At 37.7% G+C, this 19,157-nt stretch overlaps 1 protein-coding gene across 2 annotated transcripts in view; it reads left to right on the top strand.

Annotated features, from left to right (window-relative positions):
* The window catches only part of Mkln1 (muskelin 1), a 111,524-nt gene that overhangs the window by 55,149 nt on the left and 37,218 nt on the right, over nt 1-19,157 (top strand). For both annotated transcript variants that reach the window (XM_021164743.2, XM_085840751.1), the window contains 2 exons: nt 7,220-7,332; nt 15,828-16,040. In XM_021164743.2, coding sequence (XP_021020402.1) covers nt 7,220-7,332; nt 15,828-16,040 — 326 coding nt within the window. The remainder of the gene's footprint in view (nt 1-7,219; nt 7,333-15,827; nt 16,041-19,157) is intronic.

Raw genomic sequence — 19,157 nt, 5'->3', positions numbered from 1 at the left:
TTCACCAGTTTGTCTAGACCGGATGGACGCCTCCTGGTCTCTCTCCCTAGTTCTGATATTACAAGCTGGGTACTGGGATCAAACTCAGGTGCTCATGTTTATGTGACAAGGAATTTACTGGTGTAGCCATCTACTAGTACCCGATTTTAATCTTTTTATGATGGGTTCTCTACTTGTAACCTGTTAGTCTCTCTCTCTCTCTCTTTCTCTCTCTCTCTCTCTCTCTCTCTCCAACCTTCCCCCTCCATCTTTCTCCCTTTCCCTCCCTCTCCCTTTCTTTGTACTTGTAACCTTTTAATCTCTCTCATTATTTCACTTAAAATTTAAAATACTGCATTAAATAATGGCAATTTTAGATGAAATGCTTTCAGTTTTCTCATTCAACATGATAATCTGCTATCATATGACATATCATATCATGTGATTTTTGATATCACATATCACATCATGTGATTTTTTTTTGCCTTCTTGTTTATATATGTTGTATAATATTTGTTAATTTGCACATACATCCTTGTATTCTTAGAATGAAACCCATGTGATCATGGTGTATAATCTGTCCGAGTATTAATTGAATTTGGTTTGCAATATTTTTATTAAGGATTTTTACATATATATTCATATAGTATATATGTTCCTTTTGTTACATCTTTATATTTGTTACCAGGATAATATTGGCTTTATAGAATGAGTTTAAAAATCGTCTTTTCTTTCTGTTTTATGGCATAGTTTGAAGAACATTGTTCTTGGTTCTGTAAAAGGTTTTATGAAATTCTGCAGTAAATCTGTCTAGTCCTATGATTATTCCTCTAGTGTGGTCAGTGATGTATGTTCTAAAAGGAGATGGGAGTAAGTCATGCTAAGGTCCTTCCTTGCTAGGTGCAATGCTATATATAGCCTTTGTGTTGTTTTCCTCCATTGTTGTAGGGTATGTGGGTGTCCAAGAGCAGGTCTTCAACAAACCGCCCCGGGGGTCTTACCTGTTTGAGTCTATTGTTGAGGTTTCTCTAGTCTCAGAGTTTATATGAGTTAATTGAGGTGTGAGGAGCAGGGCTGGCTGGAGTGGAGCATGGTGCTGTCTCATGCCTGTACTAGGCGTGTCAATTAGGAGTGGGTCAGATACAGGATACAGTAGAAGTCACACTCCTCTTCCAGCAAGGCTTAAAAGAGAAAAAACAAAATAGCCACAAATAGCAGTGAGTCATGTATGGAAATAAATTAAAAGCCAAGTACAGCTAGGCATAATAGTGTGTGCCTGTAAAACTAAGTAAGTTTTATTTTGGCTTATTTGGTGTGGTTGTATGCCAAAGCAGTTGTTCCTTCCCAGTGTTTCATAGAGCTCGTTTTCTTAAACATTCAGGTTAATAGTTCTAAGTTTCAGTGGTTTTTTTCCAGTCAGCAGTTTGAATAGAAGCTTGCTTAATGCCAGATCCGAGGCATAAAAGTTTATACTTAAATTTTAATATTTAATTGCCAAAACTTATTCCATCATGAACCATATTGTACTTTCCGTAGTAGCAGAGAAATGTGATACTGTGTCCTACTGTATCTATTGGTATGTTAGTTTTATTAACTATAGTCTCAGAAACTGATACCTCTTTACTTAATATTCTTTAATTGTGAGTTGGGTTTCAACTGTGATTTAGGTAAAACAGGTTGTGTGAAAAGACGTGTTTTGTTTTTGTTTTTTTAAGCATAGAATGTCTTATTTTAGGTTATTTGTTCTTCCTGTGTAATTATTGCTGAATTTTAGGAACTTAAGGTATAAATCCCACGACTGCCCTCTGAGTAGGTTATAAGACTCAGGTAACATATACCATTCTTTGACACCTGCAGAGAAGCTGGTGGAGTTGTCACAGAGGCTGTCCGTAACTTTCTGAACCCTGAACTACCTCTGTAGCAACCATATTAAAGTGCTTTAAAAAAAACTATCTCAGTTTCCCTTAGCCTTTTAATGACGTGAATAAAGGAGAGTTTGGGTTGTTAACTACAATCAGACATTCATGTGGCTACAGTTCTGCCTTTTGTGCTGTGTATGATTTGTGTTTGAGGGTGAGTGTCACAATGTGTATCTGGAGGCCAGAGGACAACTTTTTGTAGTCAGGTTAACTCAGGCCATCAGACTTTATCCACTGAGCCATTTCACTGGCTCCTGCCTTCTTGTTGACACTTGATTTTGTGTCTGACTTTTTGGCTGTATCTGTTAGGACATAGTTGATACAGTCTATAGTTTCAAAATGGGCAAACTTGTTTAATTGTAGTGTGCCATCTTGTGGAGGTTTATGCATTCAGCAGTCTGATTTACTAAGTAGAGTGGTAGATACTGCAGTTGAGTACTTGAAGCAAAAGCCTGCTTTACTATACAAAAATGTGTACAAGTGTGTACAAAGGCCAAATTCTTTACTTGTTTTAACATACCTCCCTTACTTTTACTTCATGTTCAATGTGTAAATTGTAGCACTGTAGATACATGGTTTATTTGGTTCTAGTACTAAATGTTATATCCTTTGTACCCAAGAATTATAGTTTAATTGTAACATTTGTGAAATAGTAATTTGTGGATTGATTGGTGATTGCCTGAAGTGGTCTCTTAAATGAAATTGGCTTGAAATTTTGAAAATAGGCTACTATTAATCATATTGCCACTGATCTCTCTCATTCCCTATGTCTTCCTTTTCAGTCAGTTCTGCAGCAAGTTCAGATCCTAACCAACCCCCCTGCTTAAGGTTTTCTATAGTTCCTTCAGTGTTTGTGGGATTAAGTTTAAGCCCTAATAGTTGAACTTTGACTTGATCTAGTCACTGCCTGTCTTTTTAAACTTCTGTCTGGCCACTACCTTTGTGTCCTTATTTTTTATACATTTTCTTTTATCTACTTATCCATCATATAGTTTAACTTCTCTGAATGCAATGTATAGGTCTTCACTGTGTCTTTATGAATGATAACCATATTTAGAAATTAGGAAAATAGTGGTTCAAGAACGTTTGAGGTCACACAGCTGTAGAGAGTGGAGATTGAAGCCTGACTTTGGAGTTTATGCCTTTAAAACACTGCTGTCACGCTGTCTCCATATCATTGTTACTCATTTTACATTGCTTGAACAGCTTTTCTGTGCCTTGTTTTACTTTCCAGAACACAAAGCTACTCTTACCACAAATCTGTGCTGTGTCCCTCAGCCAGGTATTCTTTTGTTGTAGAATGCCTGTTGTGCTTTTGCCTTCATATGGGACTTGGTCTCCTCTGCCCTGTGGTCACTTACATACACTGTATAGTCACAACCAGATTGTAAGTTTTTCAAGGCTAAGGAACTAGTTCAACTTTCTTTTCAGTGGTTTGTAAGTTCAAATCAGTGCTTTAATCTTTTCAAATAGATATTGTTGGAGTGCTAAGAGAAATTCATGGCCAGGCTAGCCTATATTCCTTTAAGGGGAAATACTGAGCAGAAGAAGGTTGCTGCTTGAGGAAGATTGAGCTCCTCAGGACATGCACGCACGGCGCTACAGGACTTGTATGTGTGGACATGGACTTCCAGTAGGCCGGATTCCCTGCTAAGATTTATGCTTTTCCTTTCTTTTCTACGCCGTACTTCTTTCCATAGTTCTCTTTAGATAGCTTCATAGTTTAAACCTTTTTATCTTTTGTATATTAGTGACACTTTTTGGTATTTGTTTCTGGATGATTTATCTTTGTGAGACTTAAGTGATTAGGTGATGTAATTAAAATTTTTTGTTATGCCTCTTTTATTTGGGTATATATATAAAAAAAAGTTTTTACAGAATTCATTTCCCTGTACTATTGCTTCATTTGGGCCACAAAGCTTCCATGGACAGGAATGACATCTTGGCTTAATTCTGTTGGGATGCTTGCCCTGTGCCAGATTTTATTTTGCTCAGCTATCAATGAGGCTGTTGTGGAAATGTGGGCTTTCTTTGCTGTGAGAGTTTATGCGTACAAAGAGACCTGCTTTTCAGAAAGAACATTGAGAACTCAGAGCCTAAGAGGAAGGGTTACTAAAGTTAATGAACCAGGGTAACCTTATCCAGAGGGTGCCCAGAAGCACTATAAAACAAAAGGTCAATTGCTATTGCTATTTTAGTTATATGGCCCTCCTTCTACAAGCTTCAGAAATTAACACGGTTAATTGCTGTTATAGTGAGGTCTTGGCATATAATCTTAAGCCAGATGAAAATTCTTTGATTTCTTCTTCTTGTAAAATTATGTGTCTGGACATTACTGTATGTCATTTAGGAAACAATGCTATTTAACTAATGATAATAGATTGTTTTATAGTTATGAAATAAGACAGATTTTTAGTAGTTTAAAATAATTGTTTTATAGTTTTATAGTGCCAAAGGGATTCCAGGTATTGGTTAGCTTGGAGTCCAGTTCAGTAATACAGTTGTTACTGTGTCTGGGATTCTTAGAAACTGAAAGGTAACTGGAGGTTTGTTTTTGTTAATTTTTCCTTTTTAAAAATAGAAATGTTCATTTTTGACAACTTTCAGTATGTTTTTGTATAATTTAGATCTGGGGGATTCCCAACAGAGTTTTGTAATAAGATTAATAATCTCCTGCTGTTGGTACCAGATACCTCCGAAAACTAGCTTAGGGGGGAAGAGAGTATTTATTTTGGTTCACAGTTTTAGAGATTTTAGTCCATCATGGTGGCCATGAAGCAGAGGGAGGGAGGGAAGGAAGGAAGGAGGGAGCATAGACAGGAAACTAAGAGAAGATACTACCCTTAAGAACACTGTTCCAGTGACCGACTTCTAGCTATACCCACCTCCTACAGTTCCTAGAGCCTACTGAACTGGTGTTTCTTAGCCATGACCAAGCCTTTAGGAGTCAGCCTGTAAGGGCTAGAAGTTCAAATCCAAAATCTCTGCTAAGACTCAAGCTTTTAAAGATAGGTAGGTCTCTATAAAATAAGCTTCAAACATGAAATGACAAGAGTAAATATTTTCATTCCAAAATGGAGGAACGGACTTATAGAATGAAGTTTGTGGCCTGTCTCCAGTCTCCAGGGTATGTGAGTGATGTTATGATACTAGGAAGAGACCTGCTTTTCAGAAACAACATTGAGAGCCCAGTTCTAAAAGGGATGTCTTCTCACCATTTGATGGTTAAAACTCACAGGGCCTCTCTTTGAGGCTAGCTTTTCTCATTGCCTACAGCAGTCCTCAGTATAATCCCATGTTCCTGAAATATCTTAACTTCCTGGTGTTCATTTGTATCCTTGGCTTTGTCCCTGCAGCTTCATGCATTTCCCTTGCAGGAACTCTATGTACACATTGTCTCACCTCTAAGCCTTTCTTTGAAATCTGAGTAGAAACCTTCATGATTTTGACTCTAGCATTCTACATGTCTGCAAAACCAGCATTAGGTAAACTACACCAAAGCCTGCTGACAGTGTAAGAGGGCTCAGGGTGCCTGGGTAGATCGGCATGGTGAAATCATCTTTGGGAAATAACTTCATTTGGTGTGAGGTTATAGTGCCCTAGAGGCTCTGATTTCTCAATGAAAAGTCTTCTAATTGGTTTACTCTTTGCAGTGGATGGGCATCTGGCCAATTCCCAACATGTTCCTGTGGCATCTTTCCTATTGTCTCAACCTGGCTTCTTTTGAAATGGCACCAAGCTCTTCAGAAACCATGTCTTCATGTTTCAAACTTGTGTAGTTTTTTTAAACAAACAAAGGTTTTCAAATCTGTCTACACAGTCACATGGTCTTCTGAGCTCCATTGGGATTCCAGCTAAGCTCTCCCTCTGCCATCCTAGTTGTTCTCTAGGCTGTTGCCCTAAACATTTCTAAGCTCTTTCTACAAACCAAGTTCAAGGAACCACATGGCCTTGTTAGTGGCAACAATAGGCCTACTTCTCTGGAATCAGGTTTCTTCATTAGTCAAGGCCTTTTGTCGCTGTGACAATACACCTGACAAGTTTTAGGGGAGTTTTGTTCAGTGTAGGAAAGGGTTGGCAGAACTACTCACACAGTGGAGGCCAGGAAAAAGGACAGGCGTGCCAGGACAGCATAGTATCTTAAAGGGCACACTCTTAGTAACCTACCTTTTACAACTAAGGCCTCCTCCTGAGAGTTCCACCAACTAGGACCAACTTCAAGAATAGCCTTTGGGAGACATTGCAGTTTTGAACCATAATATCCAGTTAGCACTAGAACTCAATCTTCCTCCAGTGGACTGTTCTTACTCTGAGAGCAGGTGAAGCATTTATGGACATTTTACTTAGAAAGGTTGCTTAAAATTTGAAATAATATGAGAACATGACAAAATCTTAGATGACAGCCCAACTCTGACTAGAAAGAGCTTTCTAGTCAATTTAGATGATAGCTGCCATATGTATAGTCTTAAAACAGACACTTCAATGGGTCAGTGGCTTGACAGTTTGTAATCAGTACGTACACCATATTTACAAAGGGGGAGATACTTAACAAAAGGAAAGGCTTTATATAGGGAAGGATCTATGATATAGTGTTCAATATAAAGGTTCAATGAGACAAATAATTTTGTTACAGTAATAAAGTATAAATGCAGTAGACATTTCAGAGTGACAATATATTTATTTCTTAAGGTATTAGATTAATATATTTGTAAAATATTAGCTCAGTTCTTACGGGACTACTAATGTTTTATATCAGTTTATTCTTAAGATTGAGTTAGTTTTAACCATTGCTTTGGCATTAAGGCGACATCACCTTTAATGTGATCCTCCCCATCGCCTCCTAGTAACGTCCATGCCTCCTCATGTTATTCTTCTTCCCTGTGAATTCTAAGTTTTGATATTTAGAGTTTTGAGTAATGCTGTCAGTCTTTAGTCAGTAAAATGCTGCTGCATTGTTAAGCTGATAAATATAAACTGCACATGGTCCAACACATTCTTAAACTGACTGCACCAACTTCATCTGGGACACTTTAAAAATACAGACCCTTTATCTACTAAAGAACTTTAGAATCAGAATCCTGGGGGACATGGTCTAGTGATCTAATTTTTAAATAAATTTCTCAAAATACAGTTCTGAAGCAGTGTTTGCACATACTTAGGTTTAAGAATGGCTGGAGTGCGTTTTGAAAGCTACACATTTATCACTGTAAAAACTATGGGAAGTACCTTCTTAAGTGTGTTTTGAGACAGTTGAGTGAGTCTGCTGCCTACACCCTTATCCTTAAGGCTTTCTTAATACGTACTTTTTTTGATTTTCATAGAGACTGTTTATTTGTTTGGTGGCTGGGATGGAACACAAGATCTTGCTGACTTCTGGGCATACAGTGTGAAGGAGAACCAGTGGACATGTATTTCTAGAGACACTGAGAAAGAGGCAAGTTCCTAGTCTTTTCGTTCATCTACCTCATGGTAGGAGTGTGGTTATGTACTTTCTGCATGCTTATTTTCTTCTCTGATGTTTCCCTATAGTTGTAGCAAAAGAATTTTGAAGTAAGAAAATAAATTAGTTTTAAAAACTCTTGCATTTGAATTTCTATCCCTGGCTCATCAATTACTGGTATATTTAGCCAAGTCTATTCTGTAGAGTTAGATAGCAATAGGTTTCTGTTGTTGTTGTTTAACTTTTGAGCACTTTACCTTAGCAGTGTAGTTGTGTAGCATCTTTTCAGGCCTCAGCACTCTACTCTTGTTGCCCATATTCTTTTTTTTTTCCCCCATGCACTGATAAGAATGGAGCACAAGGCCTCAAAGTACAGTGGTACTGAGTTAGTCTAGCCTCCACCATCTTAATTGTAGTTCCTCTGGAAAGCAGTCTTTTGGTGTCGTCTTTTGGTGTCTACTTTTGATGTCCACATTGTCTAGCTTTTTAAAAGAAATTCCTTTTGTTTTTTCTTTATGAGTGTTTTGCCAGCATGCATGTATGTGCATCACATGCAGGCCTGGGGCCTGCAGAGGTCTTAAAATGTCATCAGATCCCCCTGAACTGGAGTTATGGATGGTTGTGGCCTACCATGTGAGAGGTGCTGGGAACTGAACCCAGATCCTTTGCAAGAGCAGCAAGTGCTCTTACCTGCTGAGCCATCTCTCCAGCTCCTTGTCTCCCTGTTTTAGCCCCTCATTATTTCACTGTACAGTCGTGTATAGTCAAGATAGAAATAGTTGTTTATATAGATATAGTATAGAATGTTGGCACATGGTGAAATTGCCTAACAATGCATTTCTAAGGATGACTTCTCATCGTTAAGCTAGACCTGTCAGTTTTCATAAGTGATGTTTATTTTAAGTAAAATACTACCTATATATTTGTGTTTGTGCCTACATATGTATAAATGAAGCATTTCTATAATGAAAATGGCTTTCATTTATGGCTTTGAATTAAGTAATTACATGATTATATATGTATATGTATATATGTGTGTGTATATATATGTGTGTGTATGTATATATATGGAAAAGGAAACATTCATCTTTGCCCTCAAATCACTGTAGAATTTTTTATTGTATTTTCCATCTAAGCTGTTTCAGATTGTAGACTGGAAAATAAACTATAACAGAAAGAAATAAAAAAAGACCTAAATCAAGCCCACTGATTTTTGTTTAGGAAGGCTGATTGGAAGTATCTGGTGATGTGCCTTCAGTCTTTGGACATTGGGAACTTGCTTACTCAGGCTGCTCCAAGGATTAATCATTTGGGGGATACTTATTTTTCCATAAAACCTTGAAATTCTATTTCTTTTTCTAATCCCAAGTACATTAAAAAAACAACAACAACAAAAAACAGTCTTCAATCTTCAGTGTTGAAGGATCATTTTCTGAAATGTTTTTTCTGTACTCAACAAACACAAAGACATCTCTAAAGTCAATTTACGTATTCTCTGTTGTCTTGAATTGGGTTACTATATCTGTAACTGTTATGTCAGTAAGCATAGGCTTCCTTTTAAAATCTTCCCTAGTCAACGTCAAAGTCATGCCAAAGGGCCACTGAGTCCAGTGCTTCATTTCAAATGTTCTTTCTCCGTTCCTCTTGATGCTGTTCTTTCCTGTCTGTTTCCTTTCCTCCCTTCCCCTCTCCACTCCCTACCTTTTCTAACTTATAAAAGCCTAGGCTGGCTTTGATTTGTGATCCTTCTTCATCTTCCTAGAATTACAGAAATGTATGACCATGCTGAGCAGAATCTTAGGGGTTGCCTTAAAGTTTGAATCCAGCTGTGTCTACATAGGGAAGTTCAAGATTAACCTGTGCCACACATCTAGACCCTGCCTCTAAGCAAATAAACAAAGTTAGTGAGTTATTCGTCTTTTAGAAACATTTACTTTGGTCTCTGTTGAGTCTCTCTAGCGTTAGTGACTAATGGGACTTCAGTGTTGCATACTAGTAAGCCTTTATCTGCTCGGGAGGGAGGCAGTGGGTTGGCTGGGTGCACTCATTGGAAGAAGCTGTTGACTAGCCTAGGACTCTTCAGCAGAGACTACATTGTTCTCTTTTGCTTAATTGCTTTGCCTAGCTGTAGGCTGACTGGGACTTGTTCTTGGGGCAAGAACAACACTGCCAGGGGATAAAGCCATGAACAAGTCACCAAGTTTGTTTTTCTCTTTTGTGAAAAGGAGCCAGATAACTACATCCAGAGTCAGTGTGTGGTGGGATGTTAAAGGGTATGGGGAAGTATGTATGGAGGGGAGCCAATAATAAAATAAGGAGTCTACCCATATTTCCTTTACTTTAGTGAAAGCTTCCATTTGTCATGCAGGTTTAGCCCTCACCGACTTGCCAGCAGTGTACCTGACTGTAACAACCACATTTAACCATTCCTGCAGTTCAGCCGCGTCTCCCCTTGTCTCACTTAGCAGGGTTTGCCCTGTGTGTCTCCAGCCTCAGTCAGTATGTTCTCTAAAGCTCACTTGACACTTGCCCTGTTGATTGTAGCCTTTCTTGAGGCTACGTGGAATTTAAGCCTCGTTTGCTGTTTCATCTGAAACTGGTTTGTATTCTTGTTTTCCCACCTAGGGTCTGAATTCCCTATAGGCATGAAGCATTATTCAGAATTTACTTTAAACAACTAATAAATATTCTTATTCTTTTGAAAGTAAATAGATGAGGTAAATCAGTAAAAAGTTAGTGTTGGAGTAGAGCAAAAGAATGAATACAAAATCCAGGAGAATGGGTATTTGGGTGTGAGGCTTTATCAGCTGTTTTGTGTTTGAGACATGGTCTCACTAGGTAGGGCAGTCTGGCTATCCTTGAACTTTGCCACTTCCTAGCTTTACCTTGTCTATGGTGGAACAATAGGCGTTTGTCACTATGTCCAGCTCATTCTATTGGTTTTTTTTATACCATATACATTGTAATATGAAGTTAAAAATCACGGTGATTGCTTTGATGAAAATATGAAAATATTTTCTTACTTTGAAGCTAATAAAATGTTTTAGTATTGGAGCTCAGGTTTCTTATAGTTTGTTTCTCCATTATATAGAGGCCTGTGGTTGTTTGAATAAAATTGGTCGCCATAGGCTCATATATTTAAATGGTTAGCCATCAGGGTACAGCACTATTTGAGAAGGATTAGGAAGTGTGTCGTTATTGGAGGGAGTATGTCACTTGGGTGGACTTTGAGGTTTCAAAAGCCCATGTCATGCCTAGAGACTTTTCTCTCTTCCTCTCTGCCTACCGATGAGGATGTAGTTCTTAGTTATTGCCACAGCACCTGCCTGCGTGCTGCCATGCTCCCTGACATTGATGACAGTGAACAAACCTCTGAAATGATAAGGAAGCCTCAAACAATTAAATGCTCTTTTTCCTAAGAGTGGCCTTGATCATGGTATCTCCTCACAGCAGTAGAACAGTGACTCAGACAGTGCCTAAAGACCTTTAGTCGGTCTATCTATGAACTGAATGGTGATGCTGCCCTAGTTAAATAGCTCATTGTTTCTAACATTCGGCAGTTACTATTTTGCATACCTAAGTTTTTGTACCAATGAGTATAGGTTATTGTTGGTGGAATCTCAGGGTGTGCGTTTCAAAAGCATGATGTACAATCAGGAAGCAAAATGACTTAATCACTTGAATTTATTTAACCATGTGTCTAGTAAAGCACTTCGAGATCAAAAGCTGATAGGAAGACTGAGTTCTTAAGGAGAAAATCATTTTAAATGTTTACGTAGCTAGGCTAGTATGCTTTTATTGGTTTGAGATGTTCTTTAAAGTAGTTAACAATGAAAGGAAGCTAGACTGTAATACTAAAAGCCTGGAGATGTTATTAAGTGGTAGGTAGAGGACTTGCCTTGTATAAGAGCCTGTATTTCTTGGCACTACAAGTAAGCACAAAGAAAAGCATTTTTATTAACCCTGATCCACCTTTAGTATTCTTTCCAGGCTAACGGTATTAATACAAATGAGTTTTTTGTTTTGGGGGTTTTTTTCTTTTTTTTTCTTTTCTTTTTTTTTGGGGGGGGGGGTTGGTTTTTCAAGACAGGCTTTCTCTGTATAGCCCTGGCTGTCCTGGATCTCACTTTGTAGACCAGGCTGGCCTCAAACTCAGAAATCCGACTACCTTTGCCTCCCGAGTACTGGGATTAAAGGCATGCGCCACACAAATGAGTTTTATAGTGAGAGATGTCCTCTTAGAAAAGGCGGGGTTAGTTTTTCATAAAGGGAGTGCTGGAAAATATCATCTATGTACATACACGCATATTTTAATTGTGTCTCTTGTTTTTTAAACATCTCTGACTTCATAGGATTATTGAGCAAGAAGGTATTAGACAGGGCTCTACTTACTGGATATTTATTTGTATTAAGGTTTTAGGATTCCTTCGTATACTTAAAAAACTTGTGTTTTCTCAGTTTATTTAGGTTATGCTTATTGAGAGGTACTATATTAGAAATAGCTTTAATATTTATTAATTAATTTACCACAACAGATGTACATATTTTTGTTTTCAAAAATGACATTGTTTCAGTGTTTTAGAGATCCCATTAATGATTAGGTTAGTCAAGGACAGCCAGAATCTTATATCTGTTTATATATTTACTCTCCTAGAACTTGCTTTACATGTAAGGAATGAAGAGGATTGGACCATATATAGATGTATTCGGGGCAAGGGGATGGATCTTTAGCAGCTTTTCCAGGCAACTGCATATTGCTTTCTTTAATGTTGTGTCTCAAATAAACAAATGTTTCTTAATGGTAGTTTGTCACGTAGTCCATATCACTTAGCACTTTGTATCTGTTGTGTTAAAATCCATGGTCTTGCTTGCTGGTTGGATAGATTTCATAAAACCTGTACATGCTTTTTTACTTATGTGTTGTTCATGGGAGAAATACTGATTGACTTCTAAATGTTGTCCTATTTTATCATATGATATCTCAAAAAACATTTGTTCATATCTCTGTCAGTCTCAATAGAAAAGTCTTTGAGCACTGAGAAGGTGTAAGGTGTCAAGATCAAGGACAGTTCCATAGTTCTAATTGTTATACAAAACATGCTTTATACCATTGGCAACAGATTTGGTCCGTTTTACTTCAATTCTGATAGGGTTCTTTTCTTTTGAGACAATGTCTGTCTTGATCATAATTTCTGAATAAACATACTATTTGGGTGGTGTTGTTGTTTCCCGAGACAGGGTCTCACTTATGTAGCCTTTGATATCCTGGAACTAACTATGTAGACCAGGCTGGCCTCAAACTCACAGAAATCTGCTTGCACCTGCTTCCCCAGGGCTGGAATTAAAGGCTTGTGCCACTATAACCAGCTAAATACACATACTTTGATTACAGTTGTTCTCCCAATAGTCCAGAGGTAAAATTACCGTATGAACTTGGAACACCAGCAACTATATAAATGTTTTTTCAGACAACCATTCCACAGAAAAATGGCATTGTTTCGTACTTTTCAAGTCTCTTTAATGTTTGATGCAATAGAAGGAAGTTGAAGTGGTTGAGCCACATCTGCTGCTGCATTCAGACTTTGGGGTATCAGAAAAGTATGTAGCCTATAAATGAGTATGAAGAGGCAAATGGTTAACTGTTATCATGGAAAGAACTTGGCATTATAGACTGCCTGAAGTACCCCAGAGAGAGCCATTTGTTTGGATTATGATTATACGAAATTATAGTATAATTTTAGTATAATTTTGTTATGTATGAGTAGAGGCAGCCTCACGTGCTCTTCCTCTTCTTCACTTCATACCCTCATCACTTTCTAACGTCTTTCCCATTTCACCGGAGGCCTTGACTGTGAAAGAGAGTGGTGAGAGTGAGCCCCCTGTCCTCAGATCTCAGTTGTAGGGTATTTATGTGTTGCTGCTTAGTGCCAGCGAGGCTTCAGGTTTCCTTATTCCTTTATCAGATTGAAGCATTTTCTATTCCTCTTTTGCTGTGGTTTTGTTTTGTTTTGTTTTATTATGAACATGTATTGAATTGTGTCAAAAATTCCTTTTGTATTGGTATTAATATTTTTTGTTCTGTTAATGTAACAAATTGTCATGATTATTTCAGCCATAAAATTGGTTTTGCCTTCCTACAAGAAACGTTTTAATGAACTATTCTATTCAAAATTGCTGGATCTGGTAATAAGAGATGGCTCAGCAGTTAAGAGCATGTGCCACTCTTTCAGAGGGCATGAGTTCAGTTCCCAACACCCACCTGGCAGCTCATAACTGTCTATTTTCTCAAGATCCAGTTCCTTCCTGGTCTTTGTGGTGCCAGACATGCAAGTGGTATACATGTGTAAATGCATGCATGCATGAAAACACATAAAATAAAATTGATTTTTGAAACTGCTGATCCTATTGATAGCATCATGTTCACAGTTACTTTTATGTGTATGTCCTTAAGGTTTTCTCACTATGTATCAATTAGCTTTCCCTTCCTTTTCCTTTCTGCTTTTAACTCTGAGAGCTATGATATTGGTAATTTAGTTTGAGTGATGTTTTCTGCAGAAAACTAACTCAGAGGTGATATAGAACAGACTTTAAAGTGGAATTTGTCTAAAATTGACAATTTCTTGTATGAATACTTGATAAAATTTACCAGGGCAGATATCTGAGTCCATTGTTCTAGGAAGACTTTAGAATCTAGGAAGACTTTAGAATGACAAATCACTTTTTATGTGAAAGGGCTCTCCATTTTTATTCCATGTCTCATAACATTTGGTAGGTTATATTTTTTTTCAAGGATTGTGTCTATTTTATCTACATATTTTATTTGTCAAGTTTTTACCTACACTGTTAACTGTTGCCAAATTGTACTTGCTTGCTTTTTTTCCCCAGTCAGGGTTTCTCTGTGCAGCCCTGGCTGTCCTGGAGCTCACTCTGCAGACCAGGCTGGCCTCGAACTCAGAAATCCACCTGGCTCTGAACTTGCTTTCTTAATAAACATTATTTATTTCCCTTGTAATTCCTGTTATTCTTTAGTAATATTCCTGAGTTTATTTCTAGTGTTGGTAGAATTTTCTCTCCCTAAAAGCCTAGCTTTGTTGGTGTTTAAAATACTGCCATTCTTTCCAAGGACCTACATGTTAGCATTCTCTGGTTGTTTTCTATTTTCATTTCTGTCACCTTCATTTCTAATTTTCCTTTCTCTGGGGTACAGTCTGTCATTTTAATGCTATTAGTGATACTTGGACAGAAGCAAGAGTTTCTATCTCTCTTTTGAAAATTAAAATTTAACATTAAAGAAAATACCGCATGGGCTTCTGGCATATAACGTCATCTTTGTTTCTGAGATCATGGAAGAAACTTTCCCTTAAATAAAATTTCTACCTTATGTATGAAATCTTAGCAAAAAAAATTCCAAAACATATGTATTAGAAAAATTCCTATGAGTACAAAAGCACAGAGTCCAATCAGCTTACTTTCTCAATTACTGTTAGTATTGTCAAGCGTTTTTCTTGTGTAATATTCCCTCGTTTAATCAAGTTAATTACATTATGTTACTTCTCTTAAAATAATTGCTATTTTGTGTTCTGTCTTGTTGTAGGGCCTTACAGTGGCTTTTTATTTCCTGCAGATCACAGCCGGGCTCTTGTTACTCAGTCAGCAGCTTTCCCGTCTCAGCGTCTCAGTCTTGAGCACATACATTGTACTAGCAGTTAGATTTTGGCTTCTTCCTCTCTTCTGAGGAAAAACAACTGTTTATAAAAGTGAAAAAAAAAAAGGGCTTTCTAATGTTTTCAATCTGCTTACAGTGGGACTCGGATATCATTATCTCTTTCTAGTTTTGTGATTAGTAGTTTAGACTCTGTGAAGTAGTGATAATTGCTTCCTTATTGGGTTTTGTAAGGATTCAATGAAACACATCTATCCACAGTAATAATGGAAACAGAATTTAGCAAGTATGCAGGTTGGTTTTGGTTAGCCTGACACAAACCTAGACATATCTGGGGTGCTGGAATCTTAATTGAGAAAATGCACTGGCTAGTTTTTTGTCAAAGTTGAAACAAGTTGAAACACACACACACACACATCCCTCCCATATATATATATATATATGATAATACATGTACATCTTTTTATTTTTGTTCACAATACTTTTAAAGATCTCATATGCCTTAAACTAGATTAATGTGTAATAGGGACTTGAGTTGTGTTCAAGGAAAGTAAAACACAATGTTGAATATGATATGATGGATATTAAAACAAGTACCAGGGCGGATAGAGTAGTTTATACCTGTTTCCTGGCAGACTTAAAACACTTGTAGGGTAAAGTTTGTGTCTCCCACTGATACTTTTGCTCTCTTTTAGAGTATTATCTAGTCTAGTGTCAGATCCACGTCAGTTGACTTGTTAGAAGTTTTAATGAAGTACACTGCAGAGGAGGGCATTTCTACTCTTTGCTTTTTGATATCTACTTTTCTTTCCTCCCCTTTCTCCAGAATGGTCCGAGTGCCAGATCGTGTCATAAGATGTGCATTGACATTCAGCGGAGACAAATCTACACATTGGGCCGTTACTTGGATTCCTCTGTGAGGAACAGCAAATCTCTGAAAAGTGATTTCTACCGTTACGACATTGACACTAATACCTGGATGTTACTAAGTGAAGATACTGCCGCCGACGGTGGACCAAAGTTGGTGTTTGATCATCAGGTAGTAGAGTTAATAGTGCTGAGTGACCTTTGCTCTTCAGGTCTGCTCTAGACGTGTCTGCAGTGCTGTCTCATTGATGCCATTGGCAGGTAATAAAATGATTTCAGGAAGGGCAAGGTTATTTTTATATTTTTAAATTTGGTATAAGATAAAATATTAAGCTATTAATCTTAATATTTATGTAATTGTTAATGTATTTAAAACTTTAGTATAGAGAGTAGCTGGAGCAGTATTAGAGAAAACAAATCTAGAGCTTTATATATAGTATAAGAATTACAACTTACCCTATTAATATGTTTTGTTCTGTTTTTCTGGAAGAAATTTAAAACCATTAGTTAATGAGTTTGCAATCTAGAACCTTCCTTCCAGTTAAGCTAAAATATCCTTAGTTTTGTTTGTAATCAGAAACTTGTCACAGAGCTATGTAGGAATTTGGCATGTTCTAGATTAAGTTTAAACTCAACATGTAATGGTGTACGGACAAGGCAATCGTGACTAGTGATGTGGAAACCACTTTGATTATTATGGATGTACCCCTCTTCATCATCCTTATCATAGGCAAAGGGAACAGGAACTGCTTTGAACGTTACAGGCAGTTTTCCTTAGTTAAACTGTTTACAAGCTTTCAGACTGTGGGAGAGACTTAAGGTCTGTTCCACTGTATCAGCTAGTGTTGTGTATTACTTGGGAAATAGGAAGTAACTATAGAGTTGTGCTGGTTTCCACCTTTGGCCTACAGTCTAACATAGCAGCTAATTCCAAGCCTTTATTGTTTCTTTGTAGACCATTTTGCTTTGCTTTGAAATTCTTTTTATAGTTTTGTTAATGTGTGGCTGGTACAGAATGGAGAAAAACAACTACATCCGTCAGGTGCTGTAGGGGAAAATAAAACTGGCAGTGCTCTCATTCAGATTGGAACTGTGCAGGCCTTTCTCATTGAGTTTCTCAGAGCCAACCTCATCCTTGACAGCATCCTTGGGGTTGTTCTTCTGGGACAAAAGATGTTAGGCTGATTCTGGTTGGTTAAGAACAGAACATCAGCGGGTGATATTATCAGGGAACGGTTTATCTGTTTGATAAAAATTTGTTAATACTTTACCAAAAAAGTACTGAAGTTTTCAAAAATTACATGTATAGGTTGAAAATAGAATAGCTTAGCGATAGTCTGGCTGAGGCACAAAGTTGTATATGACATTTGTTTGTCTGACTGATAAAATTGGATGTTCCTTGGAAATTGGCTAGTATTACATAAATAATACTAGGCTTTTAACTGATTACATGGTGTGGAAGAACAGAGAGGGGAAGAAACCGGACTTTGGTTCTAATTCAGCTGATCAGTGATGGCCTGTGCTGCTGCTGAGCTAGCGACGTCTGTCTCGGCCTCCAGCTTACGCTTTATTTAGTGAGTTAGAACTTACTAACTTGTGTCTTTGACACTCCAAAAATCATTTGTGGTATCATGATGCTTTAGGGCTCAATACTTAGCGTTCAAAATTTAGAAGAAAGTGGGAAAGATAAAGACATGTTTAAAATTATTTTCTCATTTTGATTTTTAACATTAAAAACTGAAATTCAAATACTTTTATTTCTGGAGAGCATATGGCAGCTTAGCTCGCAGACTTTTCATGTTGTTGCTTTGCCTAGGAGAATTCCAACAGAACAGGTTTTTTAAACCATATGTAAGTCACGTATCCAGAAAAATTGGGAGCCAGAGAAAGTTCACAATTCCTTGTAAGTTTAATCCAAAACAACAGAAAACTTTGGTTCTTGTGCTAAAGCCCACACATTGTAATTGCAATGAAGAGAGCTTGAGATGCAGGGGACCCTGTAGTAGCACAGCAGACTCCTCAGTGGCAAGAACGAGCAGCCACAGGGAGAGAGGCAGAGCATTAGCCTGTAGCAGTGTCAGAAAGCACATGATGCTGAAGAAGCAGTGTTTTCTACAAGGGAAACACTTTGACAGGGGCGACACTGTTCCTTTGCAGTAGCTAATGAGCTAGGAGGACTCAAATCATGAGAGCCAGTCGGTGGGATGGCTTAGTGGGTAAAGGAGCTTGTTGCCAAGTTAGTCTCCAGCATGCACAGGATGGCAGGAAAGAACTGACTCCTGCAAGTTATTATCTGACATCCTTACAGACACTGGCACATGCATGTACTCACTGGTATATAATCACACTCATACAGACACCTCAAGATAGACCACCTCTAAACCAGAGTTAGACAAGACATGGCTTCCCAGAAGCACACATCTGCTCAGTGACACCAGGGTCCTTAAGCCCTATTGTCCCTCTTCCATAACAACTCTGTGAAAGCTGTTGGGTCCAAGGAAAACCAGTTTACTTAAACGTAAAAAATTATAAGCAGTTACAAGACCAGATCTTTAGAGAACACTTTAAAGAAAATAATGGAGGGGCTGGAGAGATGGCTCAGCAGTTAAATACACTGATTGCTCTTCCAGAGGCCCTGAGTTCAATTCCCAGCACCCCATGGCTTACAACCATCTATAATGGGATCCGTTGACCTTTTCTGGTGTGTCTGAAGACAGTAACAGTGTACTCACATACATAAAATAAATCTCAAAAAAAAAAAAAAAAAGAAAAAGAAAAAGAAAGTAATGGAGAAAAATACTTTCTTTGGAACAAAAGTAAGAGTTTTATTTCAGCATTCTAGCAGTTTAACAAATAATGAAGCCTGAAACTGAAGATAACTACACACAAAGTATACATTGAAAAATGCACGTGTGATAACCAAATGGTAAGGGCAGGTGGAAGAAACCACATACAAATCAGAAATGAGGGCCGACAAGATGGCGCAGGGTTAAAAGCACTTGTGACTCAAGCTTGGTGACCTGAGTTCAATCCCTGGGCCCCTGGGAAAGGTGAAGGAGAGAACTTACTCTGTGCACACACACCTTCACCTCACAGTGTAGAAAGAACAATAAAAATCAAAGAATACGTTATTTTTAGAAATGGAGACTTGTTTATAAGTGTAAATAAGAATAGGGATCATAGTAGTATAAAACAGACATAAAATGTATTTGTGAAAGGATTACAGAGAAGACTATCAAATGAAAGCCAGCCAGCTACCTCTTAAGACATTAATAACACTAAATTTAAA

Source organism: Mus caroli, unplaced genomic scaffold (assembly GCF_978045245.1).
Source record: "Mus caroli unplaced genomic scaffold, Mus_caroli_1 scaffold_7, whole genome shotgun sequence".
NCBI lineage: Eukaryota > Metazoa > Chordata > Mammalia > Rodentia > Muridae > Mus > Mus caroli.
The sequence above is the reverse complement of the archived record's forward strand: the minus strand, read 5'-3'. Positions and strand labels throughout refer to the sequence as shown.